Here is a 16,283-nt window from a genome sequence, read left to right as displayed (position 1 = left end):
GGTCCCCCCCAATCCCTTCTGTCCCCCAGCACTGGCCTAAGTTGTATTCAGTCCTAGTCGCAAATACAGGAATGCTTTCTTTTCCAAGGTAGGAATCACGCCACATATCCTCCTAGGACCCCAAAGTCTGCTCTAGAGGTTTATCCTCTAGCAGTGACAAAAGACTACATGTCACTGGCCCCACACTAGCTCTGCTGCAGGGCTGCGTGAGTGAGGTTCATGGGTGTAGACTCACTTTTGAGGATAAGACTACGTAAGAGGTAAGGGCCTGCTTTGGGGGCATCCCAGCCCAAGGATTAGGAGAGACCTCAAGAGCCCCAAGAGACAAGGTCATCTTGGTTACCCAGTGTTCATCTGAGGGACTCACCCTTGGGCCTCTCTCCTCACCCCAAAGGATCCTCACCTGAATGTCTTCCAGGAAAAGAAGGTGGGAAAAGCCAAAGTTAAAAGCTCTGATGCCAAGTGGCTTACAATTCTCTTGCAGACTCTGGGTTTAAGGAAGAAGAGGACAGGACAGAAAAGAAGGCAGCTAAAGCATTCACTGTCCTTGAGAGGTTTTGAGCTTCCTTCAAGTCTTTCTTGGGTTTCCAAGCTACCACATCATGGGCTCCCTCAGGTTACTGGCTAGTTTGCAAGAAGCCAGAAAGGGGGAGGCAAGACCTGGGGCAGCTGGAACTTCTGTGGAGCTTTGTGGTCTCAGATCTTGTAATGGAGAAGTGGGGTGTGTGATTTGGGGCACAGGAAGAGACTGGAAAGAATACATTGAGGGGCACCTGGGTGGCTCAGTCGTTAAGCATCTGACTTCGGCTCAGGTCATTTCACGGTTCGTTAGTTTGAGCCCTGCTTTGGGCTCTCTGCTGTCAGCACAGAGCCCGATTCAGATCATCTGCCGCCCCCCACCCCCGCCACCACTCCCCCGCTCACACTGTCTCTCTCTCAAAAATAAACATTAAAAAAAAGAAAGAACACATTGAACAGTCCAGGGCCCTACATCACCCACAGCCATTTGAGAAGAGAAGCAGCTCCGGTTTCTAGGCCGAACTGGAATGGGACAAATGGCTCTAACACTCCAGCTGTCCCTGCACCTTGGCCTAAAGGGCAGACGCCACTGTCTGCTCATGTGCTGACCTCCTGGCTTGGCAGATTGCTGAGTGGGTGTTTTCATCCCTCTGGGCCACTGCTGGCCGCCAACAGCAACGAGCACTAGGCCAGAGGGGAGTCTGTGTGCAACCACTGTGTGTGTGCAACCACTGTGTAAGAGTAAATGGGCTCGAGGGCAAGTCTGTGGAGAAAAGGTTTTTCTAAGTTCTAGGGACTGCCTGAGAAGAGCCCACCATATTCCCCTCCCATGGCCAGGGAGTTCCCATAGGGAAATATACACGAATTTGGTAGTTGGTTTCCCTTAGGAGTAAAGTTGCACCTGCTACAAAGCCAGCCTCCCACAGATCGCTCCATTATTGCACTGGCACAAAGACAAAGGCACCAGTGCCAAGTGCCAGCTGGGAACACTGATTATGGGTGATGGAAGAGAAAGAATGCTTCTGTCCCTGGTGCATATGATGGGAATCCCAGAGAATGGACGCTTATGCATAAAACAACCCCCTTGTTTTTGCCTAAATGCTTCCTTCTCTCATTTTGCCCTTAAAATCATCTTACTAAGTATGGAGACAAAGAAATTGTGCATTTATATACAAATAAAGAGTGTGCAGATTCAAAATTAGCTCATCACAGGAAGTTATCTGTACCAGAGCTCTTTTCCCAAGAGCGAACTGTAGATTATTTGCTTGAAATTAATAATGGTTCATCAGCCATTCATTACACATGTAATTAGCCTGGGTAAAAACAGATGCCATGTCAATGTCCTTGACATCAATTTTTTCCACTCCCAAGTTCTCACCCCACACGTTCTTCTGTTTTTCCTACTCAAGTCTGGTAAACCCCCAAGTTCCAAATTGGGAACAGGCTGCATCCTTGGTGGGTTTGACTGCATGCAGACAATACTTGGGTGTTCCCATCCGTGGAGGCGAAGGAGAATTTTTTTACAACTTTGGACTGCATTGCGCTCATCCTACATTCTAAACCCCTTCATGGGTAGAACCAAGCTAGACAATGCCACCAGGTGGGAAGCTGGCACATTATGATGCGAACTGCAGAATTTCATGCTTCTGCAGACAGATCAATCCTGAGCAGTCTTCTCAACTCTGCAGAGGGGCTGATCATTTGTAGTATGGAGAGGACAACACTTCTCTGCTGGTCTGAAGAACTGAAATCTCACTCAGGACCATGAAGTGGAACCTTAGAGGGACAGCAGGCAGAGGAACACACTTCAGTTGTGCAGGCCCTACCTAGATAGGAGCCCTGAGAAGAGGAACTCCTCTACAGGTGGCTCAGGATCGTCAAGCCTAAGGAATCACAGGCACTCAAGGGCAGTGCTCTTGAGCCAATAGGTGCTGTGGGGAGCTCAGAAGGTTAGGAGGGATGGCAGTGCCGTGGTCTTGTTAATACCTCCCGAACAAGAGCCGGGGGCGGGACTCTTAGATCCAGTGAGGAAGGCCAATAATCCCAACCAGCACCTGGCCTGCTTGGACCACTGGGCTGACAGAGCAAGCTCTAAGGTGAGAACCTGATGTCCACAGGGTAGAAACCTTGTTTTCCACCGTATTCCTAGTGCCTAGCACCACAGCTGGCACACAGCAGGTGCTCAATACATAATTGTCAAATAAAACGAATAAACACCATGAGCATGGCTAATGGTATTCAGAGAATGAGCTCAGGGAATCGCTCTCCCTCAGCAGGTAGGGGGACCCATCCTTCAGAAGATTCTTTTATTAAAACTGGGTGACATTGATAAGGGGACAGTACAAAAAAAATTTTGGTCCATGAAAAAAACATAATAATTCAGTTAATAAAAACAGTTATCTTCAACAGGGACACTATGTAGGAGTGCTGAGCTTCCTTCTCATGGTTCCAGCCCCAAGGACAGAGGTTGTCCAGTGTCTCTGTGGGGAGAACCTTTTAAGGGAGGGGTGGGATAATGGCAGGAAGGGGAAGATGGGGAGAAAATTCTGCTGTCCCCAGTGTGGAACAGGCAGGGATATGGGGCTGGAGGATGTGCTCGCAGGAGCCTGAGGAGGGGGTGGGGAAGCAGGGGCTTTGTCAGTTCTGTGGGGTTAGAGCCCAGGCTGAACGGAATTCCCCCTCTGTGCCCAGCTGTCTCCCACCCTGCTATGTTGAGTCTGCGAGCCTGGGATATGCTAACTCGGGGTGATACAACCTGGAAGAAGAATCTGAGGCTCTCCTGGAAAGATGCAAAACCATCTCAGTTCCAAGGGGCCAAGATCACAAGGTCCTGCTGCTACCTGAGGGGTCTGAAGCTTTGAGGGCAGGGGCTGGGGAGTCACAATCCTGTGAGGCAGGGAGAGGGAAGAGTCACAAACCCAACTCAGAGCTATTCGCTAGCCCTAGGCGCTTTCACTCCTCAGTGCCCTAGAAGTCACCAGTGGGTGTCAACTGGGCAAACAAGGGACAGGAAGACAGGGATGGCCCAGGGCTTTTACCCGTTTGATTTCAGGCCTGTTTCTCCATGAAAGGATGAGGGAGGCAGGGTGGAGTGAATAAATGAGTCACACCTCCAAGCAACAGCAGGAACAGCCTCTGCTGGCAATGATAGTACCCCAGGTTAGATCCCTGGGGCTCTGACAGGGAAAGGCAAGATCCCCCCACCCAAATGCCCTGAATTAGGACGATGGATAGCAGAGGAATCCTACAAAGAGCAGCTATAGGGAGTGTGCTGGGAGGGAGCAACAGTTAAAAAACAAACTCCAATACTGATGTGGACCCCCTACGAGGGAGTAAGAGAAGCACTGAGACAGCAGGCCAATCCAGAGGGCTGCGGACTGACCTGGGGCTCAGTGGAGCCCAAGAACCAGGGTTCCTTTAGTGCTAGAGGGCAACAAGTGAAGGAGGGGTGTGCTCCAAACCTGTGGAGGGAAGGAAGGAAATTGGATTCTGTTATCAGGAGAGCCAAGATCAACTAGCTTATAGAGTGCCCCCAGGCCTGAGTCTCAGAGAAGGGGCTAAAGCTCCCAACTCCTGGGTCTCTGAAGGGCAGGGTCAGTGTAGCCGGTCCCCTTGAAGACCACCTGGCCTTAGGCCCAATCCATTCAATGCACTGATTACCACTACAGGTTCTCTCTAATACTATCTAGAGGTCCTATGTAGACCAGGGGAGGGTAGAGGCACATGGGAACTTTGTGGGGCAAAGGGAAGCTGGGGGACAGGAAGGGATGGGGTGGGAGAAGAGGGTAACAGGTGTCTGATAAGACAGAAATGTGAGACCCTCTTCATTCTGGTGTTGTCCTTGAACCAACAGCATCCCCCGGAAGGCCCCAAGCAAGACCAAGGCAGGTGCTATGAGGCAGGCAGCACAGGGCCCAAATAAGAATCGGTGCAGCCGAATCAGGGCTGTGAGGGAGGCCCTATGTATTTCGAATTCCCAGGGCTTGCTCTAATTCTTGTCGTCTCTGCTGCACCTAGGGAGAAAACAGTGAAGAGAATAGATGACACAGACCAGAAGCTGGTACCTAATATCCTGACCCCCACCAGGGGTTCAGACCCCTTGCTTTTCGTCAGTTTCCTGTGCCCAGGCACCTACCTTGGAGTAGAAGTATCGGCACACAGCCTCCTGGGCCCAAGGCTGGAAGTAAAACTCAGCTCGGCGCTCTTCCTCTGGGTTCCCCACCACATCAGTCATGGTCTGGAGGATACGGGAGGGGAAAAGAGAGAACAGACTCGTGTCCCTCCTTCGCACCTGTCATGGACTGAATTGTAGCCCCCCAAAAGATGTCAAAATCCTAACCCCCTAGTACCTGTGAATGTGACCTTATTTGGAAATAGGGTCTCTGGAGATGATCAAGTTAAGATGAGGTCATTAGAGTGGGCCTAATCCAACAAGACTGGTATCCTTATAAAAAGGGGGAACTTGGACACGGAGACAGACATGCACAAAGGGAAGATGACGTGAAGACACACGGAGAACACCATCTGCAGACCAAGGAATGCCTAAGGGCCATCACAAGCTAGGAGGGTGCCTCGGAACAGGTTCTACCTCACAGCTCTCAGAAGGAACCAGCCCTGCTGGCACCCTGACTTCAGACTTCTAGCCTCTGGATAAACAGTAAATACCTGTTGTCTGAGCCACCCAGCTGGCAGTACTTTACTATGGCAGCCCTAGCAAATTACTGCCACCACAACCAAAGTCACCTCCTGCCATCAACAAGTCATTGCTTTGTCCAGGGATCCTTTCTGGCTCCCCTCTTCCCTTGTTCCTCTGCTCAGCCTCTATAATTCTAGTCACAGTCACCACAGGATAGGAGAAAACTGAGGAGACATTTCAACTCATTCAGTGCTCATTTCCACCTTCTTGCCTGAGCTTATAGTGCTCCCCTCTCGGAGAACGACCTCAAATCCCAACTTCGCCACAGAGAACTCCCCAGCTATCCTAGCCTCATCCATCTCTGTTCTCCTTTGAATCACCTCATCGGTAGTGGTGAGTTCTGATAACGTCTTACGTGGTTTACAACTTTGTAAGAAATACTAGTCTGTTCCCTTCCCCACAAAAGAAAATAACCTGGTCTGAAATAATCCTTTCTTTACTCTTGCTAAGACTTCCTTGCCCCACCCTCCTCCTCCTTATCAAAACCTTCCATTCTCAGGGGTGCCTGGGTGTCTCAGTTGGTTAAACATCCGACTTCAGCTCAGGTCATGATCTTGCGGTTTGTGAGTTCAAGCTCCGCATTGGGCTCTGTGCCGACAGCTGGAGCCTGTTTCAATTTCTGTGTCTTCCTCCTCTCTGCCCCTCCCCTGCTCTCGCTCGCGCTCTCTCTCAAAAATAAACAAACGTTAAAAAAAACTAAAAACAAAACAAAAACCTTCCATTTTGTACAATCCTCAGAATGCCTATTTACTGGAAGGGATGCTGCCTGATTCATAAATCATTGAATAAAACCAATTAGACCCTCAAATTTTAAATCAATCAATCAATCCTATTAGCCTACTTTCTCCAAACAGAATGCAGGCTGCTTGGAAAGGAGAGATCCAATTTTCTGCTCTGCATCTCCTACTATATGGTACACAGTGACACCTCATAGTAAGTAGTAGATAAACACTTGATGGTTCCACCTCCAATTCCCTGCTTGATTGTAAAGTGGACCCTAGAACATGCTAAAGAAACTCTGGTCCTTCACTCCCCTCTCTGGCTCTTCTACCAGATGCTACAGAAATAAAGCAAATGTGTGCCCCACTGACCTAAGTCTCTTTGCACCTTTCCTAGGTTCTTTACCTTGAGGTCCCGGCATTGGGACTGAAGCCAATCGTTGATGAAACCCTGAGGGTCTCTGGCAAAGCTCAGCATGAACTCCCGCTGGGTCTTCAGCTGATTGATAGTTTCTATTGTCTCATGGATCTGAAAGAAGAGAAGGAAGCTCATAACATTTTCAAACTAGGAAATGCAAAGTTAAATGGCAGACACTGTCTGACATCTCCATGTGCCTGCCACTCCCAGCCCAGGTCCAGAGTGCCACCCAGAGCCCTAACTGCTCCAGCACTCGACATTCTTTCAGCAGGTATGTAGTTTTCCTTCTGGTCTCCACAGGGTCCACTATGGGTGAAGCTACATGGTGAATACTTAATCCACAGCACAAATGGGTCCAAAAACACTCTCAGGTAGAAAAGCAGTGGTACACACAGCTGTCTCAAAAGCTATGGTCTAGGGGTTTCTTCCTGCCCTTTTCTCATTCTCTGTACTCTTCCTGGCAACCTCATTCACTTGCATATCTTCCATTACCAATGACAGGTTAGGGAGTCCTCAGTAGGCAGACCAGAGTCCATTTTCTAAACTTCAACCAATCCAACTGCTTGACTTCTCAAGGCTCCTGAAACTCTCCAAAACATAATTCACTACCTTTTCCCCAACACTCACTTCTCCTCCTGTTCTCCAGTTGCCAATCTGAATAAATACTACTATCCACCCAAGCTAAAAACCTGGGAGTCATGCCTCCTTCTCCCTCAAGCCTCACCCCACCATCTCCATCAAAATAGTATCCAAATCTCTTCAGTTCCACTTAGACACCTCTCAGATCTGTCTACTTATTTTCATCCTCACTGTCAGTACCACAAATTTAGGCCCTCAACACACCTCACATGCGTTACTGCACTGGCCTCCTAACTGGGCTTCCTGCCTCCAGATTAGAACTCACTCTCCACCTTCCTGCAGGTGATCATTCTAAATGCAAAGAGCAGGACTTCCTCCTGTCTTCAGGACAAAATACAAACCAGCTCTCCCTATATCAAAGCTTCTTCACGACTAAGATCCTGCTTCCCTACCAGGTTTCCTTTCTCCAAACTTCCTATCCGTAGCTAGCACCCTGAGATACAGCTAGCACACGGAACGGCTTGTACTTCTTAAACGCCAGGCTCACTCTCTCATCTTTCGACCTTTACATACGCTGTTCCCTCTTTCTGGAATATCTTCTGCCTCCCACGCCCCTAAGCACCACTGTCCCTTCTCCCCTTTCCTTAACTCTTGTCCTTCGAGATTTAGTTGGGGCATCAACTCTTCCAGGAAAGCCACCCTGTTCTCCTTTGCGCTCCTCAGAGCATTTCTGGCTTTACCCGCATGGACTATGTCCAATAAGGATAGTAATAGGAAGAGCAGCAGTTACCGTTTGTTCTTACGTGCCAGATGCAGAGTCATCCTTATCTACATGGTCTCATTAAATCCTCATAACAACCCTTACAGAAAAGTTCTTATAATCTCTATTTCGCAGTTCAGAAACTGAGGCTCAAAGCTATTAAAAGTTACAGCCAGAATCAGTGTCTGGCTGCAACTGGCACCAAGCACAGTACCTGGCATATATTAGGTGTTAATATATTTTAAATGAACACCAAGAGTCAAAAGACAGCCTAGAAGCTACGACAGGAGGCTGGTGACACCCAAGCTACCCTGGGCAGGGGCCCCTACCTTGTTGTCTAGAGTAGCAATCTCCTGCTGGCTGGCAGTAGACAGCAGAAAAGAATTCATCTGGGTCTTCAAAGTATCATCCACTTCCACATCAATGTCATAACAGGCGGTCTTTTTCTGATCATTCGGGTCAACACTGGGGAGGAAACCAAAGGAGCCTGGTAAAGGGCTTGTCCCCTAAGACCTATTTACACAGGGTCAAGAAGAAGGCCCAAGAATGAAGGGTTTGACTGCAAAAAGGCACAAGAGAACTTTTGCGTGACAGAAATTTCCTGTACCTTCTTTGCGGTGGCAGCTGCTACATGGTGTTACATTTGACAAAGTCTCAAACTATATTTCAAGTGTGTGTGACCTACTATATAAACCTCAATAAAATTGTACTGTTTTTTAATCAATGGTAAAAATTCAAACGGTACAAAAAATATCCAGGGAAAATTAAGTTTCTCCCTCCCCAAAGGAAACCCATACTGTAGTATCTTATATGTCTTTCTCCCTGTTAAACCAAAATTGACCTGAAAATAAATTCTAATAAAACACATGCCAGGGCGCCTGGATGGCTCAGGTGGTTAAGAGTCTGACTCTTGATCTCAGCTCAGGTCTTGATCTCAGGGTCATGAGTGCAAGCCCCGTGTTGGGCTCCCTGTGTTGGTGGGCATAGAGCCTACTTAAAACACACGCATGTACACACACCGTACAAAATAAAAAGTGGCTTAACCTTACACACAGGAACCCAGGACAGATCAGCTTCTAATGATCCAACACATAAGTTGGAGGAGTTACCATTGGCTGAGTGATGGTTCATATAAAGAAAGGAAGACCTTTATTGGAATTAATATGGAGTAAGGGAAAGAAAGCAGAGAGTCTACAGCCAGCCACCTGCTGCCGTGAGGAGGAGGAAGGGCATTCCTTCACTCCTTATACGCGGAGACACTTTTGCCCATCCATCTTCCGAACAAAAAAGTGGAAGGAGATAACGGAATTGGGAGTCTCAGATTAAATGTTTTACCATCCACAGAAGAGACGGCAGCCCATCAGCGACGAGCCGGTACATGTCTAACAAATGATTCTCCAAAAGAGGAGGAAAAGAAAAAGCTAATTTGTAGCATCTGCTGATTTCTGTGGTTTAAATATTCCCAACGTGGCTGACTTCAAGCTGTCAACGTTAGGTCACTGATCAAGGAGCTGGGAAGACATGTGCAGTTAAGACATCATGACACAGGTATCCCCTGGTTTTGGATTCACGTTTCACCACGTTGCTTTTCTGAAAGGCCTACATTAGTCTTTCTGAAGAGAATTTTCACACTTACGAAAACAGGCAAAAAGCAAAAACAGCATTCGGCATTTATTTTGCAGCAGCATTATAGAGGCAGCACACACCCTGAGCAGCAAACGACACCACCAATCTCCTCCTCCGGGAAATACCCTTGGCATCTCAGCATCAAGCCGCTACAGCTTTGAGTTGTATCTGTGAGCATGTGTGCTTTATTTCATCATATTTTATGCAAAAGAGGTTATTTGGGGGGTCTGGGATGCTCAAAATTTTTTCCATAAAAATTAACAGAAATCACTTTTTTGCTTTGTGCCATTTCGGCTTAGGAAAGTTTTCATAGGAATGCTCATACTTTGGGATATAGGGGAAACTGCCTAGTACTTCCGCTATACATACGCAACTAATAAGATGTAATAAAGTGAGAAATGATGAATTTTTGAGTATGTGTTACCTTCCTTTTTCCTGTAACATATTTTTTAATGTTTATGTATTTTGAGAGAGAGCACACGCATATAAGTGGGGAAGGCGCAGAGAGGGAGAGAGAGAATCCCAAGCAGAATCCACACTCAATGTGGAGCCCAATGCAGGGCTTAATCCCAGGACCGTGAGATCGTGACCTGAGCCAAATCAAGAGTCGGACACTTAACTAAGCCACCCAGGCGCCCCACTCTAATGTATTAAGTTGTAAGTTTATATGTAACTTCAGTAACTGCTATTTGACCACCTGCTTCCTGAAAATTTAACAACTGCCTTATGCAAGTTGGTACCAGCCCACCCCAGCACAGTGCTGCCTCTCATACATACACATGCTTACCTGATGACATGATTAATGATGATGGGCTCTGGTGGCATAAGCAAGGCATGGAGCCGTTGAGGGATCTCTGAAAACTTCATACGTTGAGATTCAAAGATCTATGTGAAAGAGGAAAAGCAGCTAAGAAGTTGGCATTTTGAGCACAAAACTAATACTCTACTGGTCTTTGGCAAAGAATGGGTCCTTTTCTTACCTGCTGGAGGTACTTGTCACAGATGACAAACTCCCGCTCATGAGGGTCCTGGAGCTTGTGTGTCTTAATATATTGCCACAGTGCTTGGATGATCACTGGACGGGTCTGGGTGTGGATGCCCAGGAGCCGAGCCAGGCGAGGGTCTAATTTAAACTGGGGAGGCTGCAGAGAACCAAAGAGTACAGGGATGAATCTAGTGAGCTGGGTCCACATGCATTTTGGGGTGCTTTAGCAGGGCCATACATTCAAGCCATTTGACAAGCACTAATGTACTGTTTTCTCTGGGACCAAAAAACACTAGGAGGAGCTCAGAGATGACTAAGACCCTATCCCTGTATCTCAGGAGCTTAGAGTCTGGTGACAAAGTACCCACAACTAGATTTAAACCTTTAAATATCGGGCCGCCGATGGGATGTGGCTGTGAAAGCTGGATCCCCTGACTTCACCACAGAATACCTGGTAGTCCAGCATCAGTAGGACAGTACACCGTACATTCACATCTCCTGGCCGCTTCACCTGGAAGCCATCCGTCTCCTGGGTAGTGGCGGTCCTGTGCCACTACAGAGAGGAAGATGTCAGGGGGAGCTCTCCCACAGGAAGAGCTGGGGTGGGAGGGAAGAGCTTCTGTAATGACTGAATATTCAACTTTGATTACTGAGGCTATTGGAAAAGAGCAATAGCATAAGACATTTTTAAATACTGCATAAAGCTCTGGGATTACTGTCTGTATATAAGCAGATTAACCTTTTGATTCTATACAGGGTCACATTTAAATTAGCCAAAATTTTCAGTGGTAATTTTATCCACAAAATGGTTAATACACATGTACATAGTAAAATAACATAGCTATCATTTCTTAAATATTTACGATGGACAAGAATCTTCTAAGACATTTCCCTGGGATCATCTCATTTAATTCCCACAACATCCACATAAGATAGGCACAACTAAACCTATTTTACAGGTGAGCAAACTAATGCTTAGAAGAGTGAAGTAACTTGCCCAAGATCAAACAACCACTAAGTGGTGGCCCTGTGATTTGAGCTCTGGCATGTCTGATTCTAAAGCCCACGTTCTTAGCCACTATACTCTACTGCTATAAAGTCCAGTTAAATATATTTACAAATTTCTATTGGTTCTATGACTTACTTCCCTTATTAGATGGTAAAGACCTTCCCATGTCTCTTAGTGGTTGAGGTTAAGGGGCTGCAGCTACACTGGCAAAGAAAGGAGCAGGTTAAGTTCATTTAGAGAGCTGGACTGTCTCATTCTGTTTTGACTGTACCCCAAAGAATACTGTCGTTAACACAGTCTTCAGAACATTGTATAACCAGGCATTACAACAAAGGGTTTTTGCTGATGTGGAAAGTGAATCTGAACAGGGACCAAAAGAAAGTCCCAGATCTATCGATGGAGGTAACCCTGCAGGGACTCGAACTCTATTAGTTAACCCCCTTAATGACAGTACCTGCTATCAGGAAAAAGTATGAGTAGGGTGTGGATAACTACATCTCACCATTATTAATAAGCAAGATGCACAGATGGCCTGGGATGTGTAAGAGGCCTCCATTAGAATTTCCCTTGAGGCAGCAACCAGGATAAGATTAAAAACGTGGGACAAGTCAGACTGTAAGAGCTCTTGGGTCCAAACAGTACCAGAACTAAACAGCTAGTGCCACCTGGAGGTCAGTGTACACACTGCAACGGTAGTACTGCGTGCTAGGGGTTACCCTTTCTTTAAACCTCCCCCTCACCCTAAACATTAAAGTTTGGCTCCCATGTTCATCATCCTCCAGTTACGGAGTCAAAGTCTACAGGAGAGAACTACTCACTTCTACCAGATGGTTGTCTGGCCCATACAGGTCTTTGTCCAGTTCGATCACCAAGGACTTAAAAAAAGAAGAGAATTTCCTCTTTTGTTTGGTGGCATCATATTTGGACAAGGCTGACTAGAGGAGAGAGAGAAGAGGTCATGTTAGAAAAGACCAGAGAAATTTCTCAAGACAAAGTCCCATAAAAAAAAGGAACCCACACAACAGTTGGGGGGGGAAAAACTCAAAAATGTCTTCTGAATCTCCCTCAGGAGATGACAAAACAGGTGTCTGTAGGCATTAAGCCGGTCAGGGTAGCCACAGAACCCTGAAGAAGCAGCCTATAACATGTACAGGGTCACTGACTTACCCACCTCATTTCCCTAAAGGAAATAAGGCAAGTTAAGCCAAACTGTTGCCCATAACAAAGTGAGTCTGAACAGAGAAAAGTCTGACTCTAGAGGGGAAATGAATCACAGGCAATAATCAGCCAGAACAAAAACAGCTTTATTTGGATGGAATGATACCACCAGCAGATGGACTGGACCTATATAGAGGAGGAAGCTCTGACACAGAGCCCCGGTTCTCCTTCAAAAATGCATTCTAATTAGCTTGCTTATGAATAGCTAAAAACAGACCATCAGGGAGTGTAAGGGAATAAAAGGTGAGCTTCCCCAAGGAGCTTCTGGGATGGGAAGTAGAGGGCTAACACCCGTCAGCTGATATTCCCCATGATGCAAAGAAAACTATCCCACTTAAACTATGAAAGGCTGGAGAATGAAAATTGGGAAGGTGGAGATACCACAGTGGGAATCAAGGACCTCTTGGACAGAGAGGAAAGCATGTCTTCAAATGCTAAGTGCAAAGTCACTTGACTTTAGAGAAACAAAAAACACAAACTGAATAATCTGCAAAGGCTAGGTCCAACGGCCAGCACCATCAGGAGGAAGGTAAACAACAAATCAAATCCCAGAACAATAAGGTTCTCGATATGATACCACAGCAAGGGCCAAGCTGTGGGAGCCAGACACAAAGCACCATTGTCTTTTAGTGCAGGGAACACAGTGACTCTCTCCCTGCTGTTCGCAATAGGAGCTGTGAGCACCAGTCAGGATTCTTGCCAACCAGACAACACTGCTTGCTCCCAGAAGCTTCCACCCTAGATGTCAACCACAGCGGACTTTGAACTCACATCCTCCAGGAGCCGTCCTTCTACCCGAAGCTCCCAGGAAGCCACCGTCCCTTCCCCATCCTCGGCATCTGACTTAGCCGGATTGAAAGTGTTAGAAATGAAAATTCGCAGCTTCCGTTTTTGCTGAAGAAAGCAGAAACACGATTGATGGTGGGGCTTCAGTGGTTTGATATTTAAAGAATCTCCCCAACCCCCCAAATTACTCCTAACAGACTGGCTTACTATCTACCCAGTCCCTGGGCTGGGTAGATTGAGATTCCATCTAGAAGAATATAGTCCACTGGCCTGAGTGCAACTGCACAAGCTAGGATTGCAAATAGACAAAGTCATGCAAGGTGCCAGGTTCCCAAGGTGGCAGAGGAGTTACAGCAAAAACAGGGACAGGGTATATTTCTGGTGCAGGAGATATCAAAAGCCCCTCCCCCTTTGCTGTTCAGTTCTAATGTAATTCTCAGTTCGTAGGTGGATGGGAGAGATATAATTTAAATGCCAAGGAGAGCCGTGCTGCGCCTTTGATTTCTCATCCTAAGCCTATGGAAGGTTCCCGAGTCCTCTCCTTTGGCGCTCTGCCTAGCACTCTCCTGCATTACCTTGATGGGACGTTTCAAGGCCTCCTGGATATCTAGCCGTTTCCTCATGATAGTCTGGTCCAGCTTCCTTTCAAAAGCCAAGAGATCCATATAGGCCTGGGATTCTGGTACCAGTTCACGAATCTTAGGAACAAAAAGGCATCATTGAGATCTAGAGCTGACCGTCTCTATTTTCAAACTCAGCACATCCTCAAGAAGATCTACATCCTGGACTCACCCTTTGAGGTAGAATTTTGTCAGCCATCTTCTTTTTCTTTGCACTGTTTGGAATAAATACTGTGATCAGGTTGGGATGGAACTAGCCAGAACATGAAGACAGACTGGTCAGCACCTCCATTTATAGGAAAATGAAGGAACTGCAAAGCGTCTCTCAAATCAAAGACACTCCGCCTACCCCAACCCCAACCCCCACCCATGTGAGGCATTCTGAAGAATGAGCACCCATCTGACACAGCACCACCACTTCTGGATTCAGGTTCTCCCACAACCTGTGTCCTCACGGGCTCCCTCCCTCTTTCCCTCCCTCCTTCCCTCCCTCCCCTACCCCAGGGTCATCTTACTTGTGGTTTCGATTTTGGACCGCCTGCTGCTGGACCTGCTGTATCTGCTGAGGCGCAGGTCTCTTGCGGGACTGGTCCATCCCTGACTGGGCCAGGCCAGGTCGGACTGAAGGATTCCCCCCATAGCCAGGGGGTCCCATGGAAGGTCCCTGAGGTGTCATTCGGCTGCCTGGAATCATACCTGGTCTCTACAGAGAGGAAAGGACCCAGAGATGTCATGACTTCCCTACTAGCCCCACCAAGTAAGAGAAAGTGAAAGACGCCTGAGTTCTTTAAATGAAACAAGGTTGGCGGGGGGGTGGTGGTGATGGAATACAACGGGAAGAGCCCTCTGTTTCTGAAATCCAAATAACTAGAGGTTCCTGTACTCCAGTTGCAGTTCCATAGGAATACAGCCCCAAACCTAAAACATAGCTAGATCATACTCAAATTCTCTCCAGTCTATTTCATATCTGACATACTGGGCATCTTCTCTAAGTCCCACATTTACTCAAATGGTACTGGGAACTATCGTCTCCTTAGAAGCTGACCTCGATTGGCTAGCTACACCTTCTGTGTTCCTCTGGGCACTGGGGCTGCGCTGATCCTTTTGCACTCCAGTTCCCACATGCCCACCTTTGGCCCCACTTCATCCACACTGTTTCCGTACCCTGACTCCCCAACGCAAACAATGCTCCCAGGAGAAGGTGGGGATGCTAACCGCCTCCCTTCCCTTCCTCCGCACTTGCCTCCCCTCACCCCCGCTCAGGGCCCAAATCCCTCCCAGGAGAGACCCTCCTACTTCTCCCCCACCCCTGTCACTCCCAGGCCCCCGCTCGGCCCCGCCCCCAGCCCGCGCGCCCCTCCTCCTGCCCCACTCACCGGATAGGCCGCTCCGGGCATCGGGGAGCGGTACAGCCCTTGACCCGGCGCCGGGCCCATTCGCACGGGAGGCCCCGGAGTCCCGCCCGGGCCCAGGGCAGCCGCCGCGCCCGCCCCCCCTGAGGCTCCAGCGCCGCCGCTCGGAGCCACAGACTGGAAACCCGCCCGGGCCGCCATCTTCCCCGGAGCCGCTGCTGCAGCTGCACAAAGAACCGGAACCGGAACTCCCCCCGCCCCCCGCGCGCCCCCCGCGCGCCCGCCTGTCCACCCCGCCGGCCGGCCGGCACGGGAGGCTCAGGGCAGCGAGACTGTGGGCTAGAGGGGGGCGACAAGCGGAAAAGGCCTACTGACCACTCCCTCCCGTCTACACGGTCCGGGAGGGAAGACCATAGAGATCTCTGGGATAGAGAGGCCCTGTGAGCGGGCGCCCCCAGGCTGACGGGAGGAAGACGAGGCCCTGGAAAGAGGGACCACACCTCAACCTCAACGCTCTGATGACGGGGGTGATGGAGAAACTGCTTCATCTAGGCGCAGTAGATTTAACTTTCCAAAGCGCTTTTTTTGTCTTCTTCTCTTATTGCTTCAAGCCTGGGGGGCACTGAAGAAGCGAATGCACCGTTTATTCCATTTTACAAACTGGAGAGCTGATCTTAGTGAATGACTGGGCAAAGATCAACCAAGTTAGCAATAAAGCCAAAGCCCAGAATCCAGATCTTCTGGCTAATAGCCCAGAGGTCATTCCACAGATTCAGTGCAATAACTACCTCACGCCAGAACTTGGACCCAACTTTGTCCCTGACCTTTAAAACCTAAGCTGCTTCCAGATTTTATTTTGGATTTTGACCCTGCCCGCTCTCCAAAGAATCCTTTGTGCTAGGACTTCTCTTTGGGACCTTTGACCTCTCCCTCTTTCCCTGCCCAGTGGTTCAAACCATACCTGGTGTGATGGTCAGTCTGTCCCATCCCAGGAGA

At 48.3% G+C, this 16,283-nt stretch overlaps 1 protein-coding gene across 5 annotated transcripts; it reads right to left on the bottom strand.

Moving 5' to 3' along the window:
- Nucleotides 1–2,811: 2,811 nt before the first annotated feature.
- SMARCD1 (SWI/SNF related BAF chromatin remodeling complex subunit D1) lies at nucleotides 2,812–15,688 on the bottom strand. Of its 5 annotated transcripts, XR_009617294.3 has the most exons (15): nucleotides 15,312–15,688; nucleotides 14,451–14,638; nucleotides 14,108–14,150; nucleotides 13,891–14,013; nucleotides 13,301–13,423; nucleotides 12,130–12,246; nucleotides 10,754–10,855; nucleotides 10,298–10,459; nucleotides 10,105–10,202; nucleotides 8,021–8,156; nucleotides 6,341–6,463; nucleotides 4,655–4,756; nucleotides 4,339–4,532; nucleotides 3,902–3,980; nucleotides 2,812–3,405 (listed from the first exon to the last, which is right to left on the bottom strand). XR_009617294.3 is itself a non-coding variant. In XM_060657673.3 (13 exons), the coding sequence occupies exons 1-13, from the start codon at nucleotides 15,486–15,488 to the stop codon at nucleotides 4,479–4,481; spliced, it is 1,548 nt and encodes a 515-aa protein (XP_060513656.2). In that variant the 5' UTR covers nucleotides 15,489–15,688; the 3' UTR covers nucleotides 2,812–4,478. The 5 variants fall into 5 exon arrangements, 1 of the variants encoding a protein (XP_060513656.2); XR_009617292.3 differs by having other exon boundaries at nucleotides 3,558–4,532; XR_009617293.3 differs by having other exon boundaries at nucleotides 3,902–4,532.
- Nucleotides 15,689–16,283: the final 595 nt, after the last annotated feature.

This window comes from Panthera onca, chromosome B4, assembly GCF_046562875.1.
Source record: "Panthera onca isolate mPanOnc1 chromosome B4, mPanOnc1 haplotype 2, whole genome shotgun sequence".
Classification (NCBI taxonomy): domain Eukaryota; kingdom Metazoa; phylum Chordata; class Mammalia; order Carnivora; family Felidae; genus Panthera; species Panthera onca.
The sequence above is the reverse complement of the archived record's forward strand: the minus strand, read 5'-3'. Positions and strand labels throughout refer to the sequence as shown.

Coding starts and splice junctions, on each gene's coding strand:
- SMARCD1 (XM_060657673.3), bottom strand. CDS start 15,488: ATGGCGGCCCGGGCGGGTTTCCAGTCTGTGGCTCCGAGCGGCGGCGCT. Junction 14,151..14,450: donor GTCCAAAATCGAAACCACAA/GTAAGATGACCC, acceptor TATTCCAAACAG/TGCAAAGAAAAAGAAGATGG. Junction 4,533..4,654: donor GCCGATACTTCTACTCCAAG/GTAGGTGCCTGG, acceptor TTTTCTCCCTAG/GTGCAGCAGAGACGACAAGA.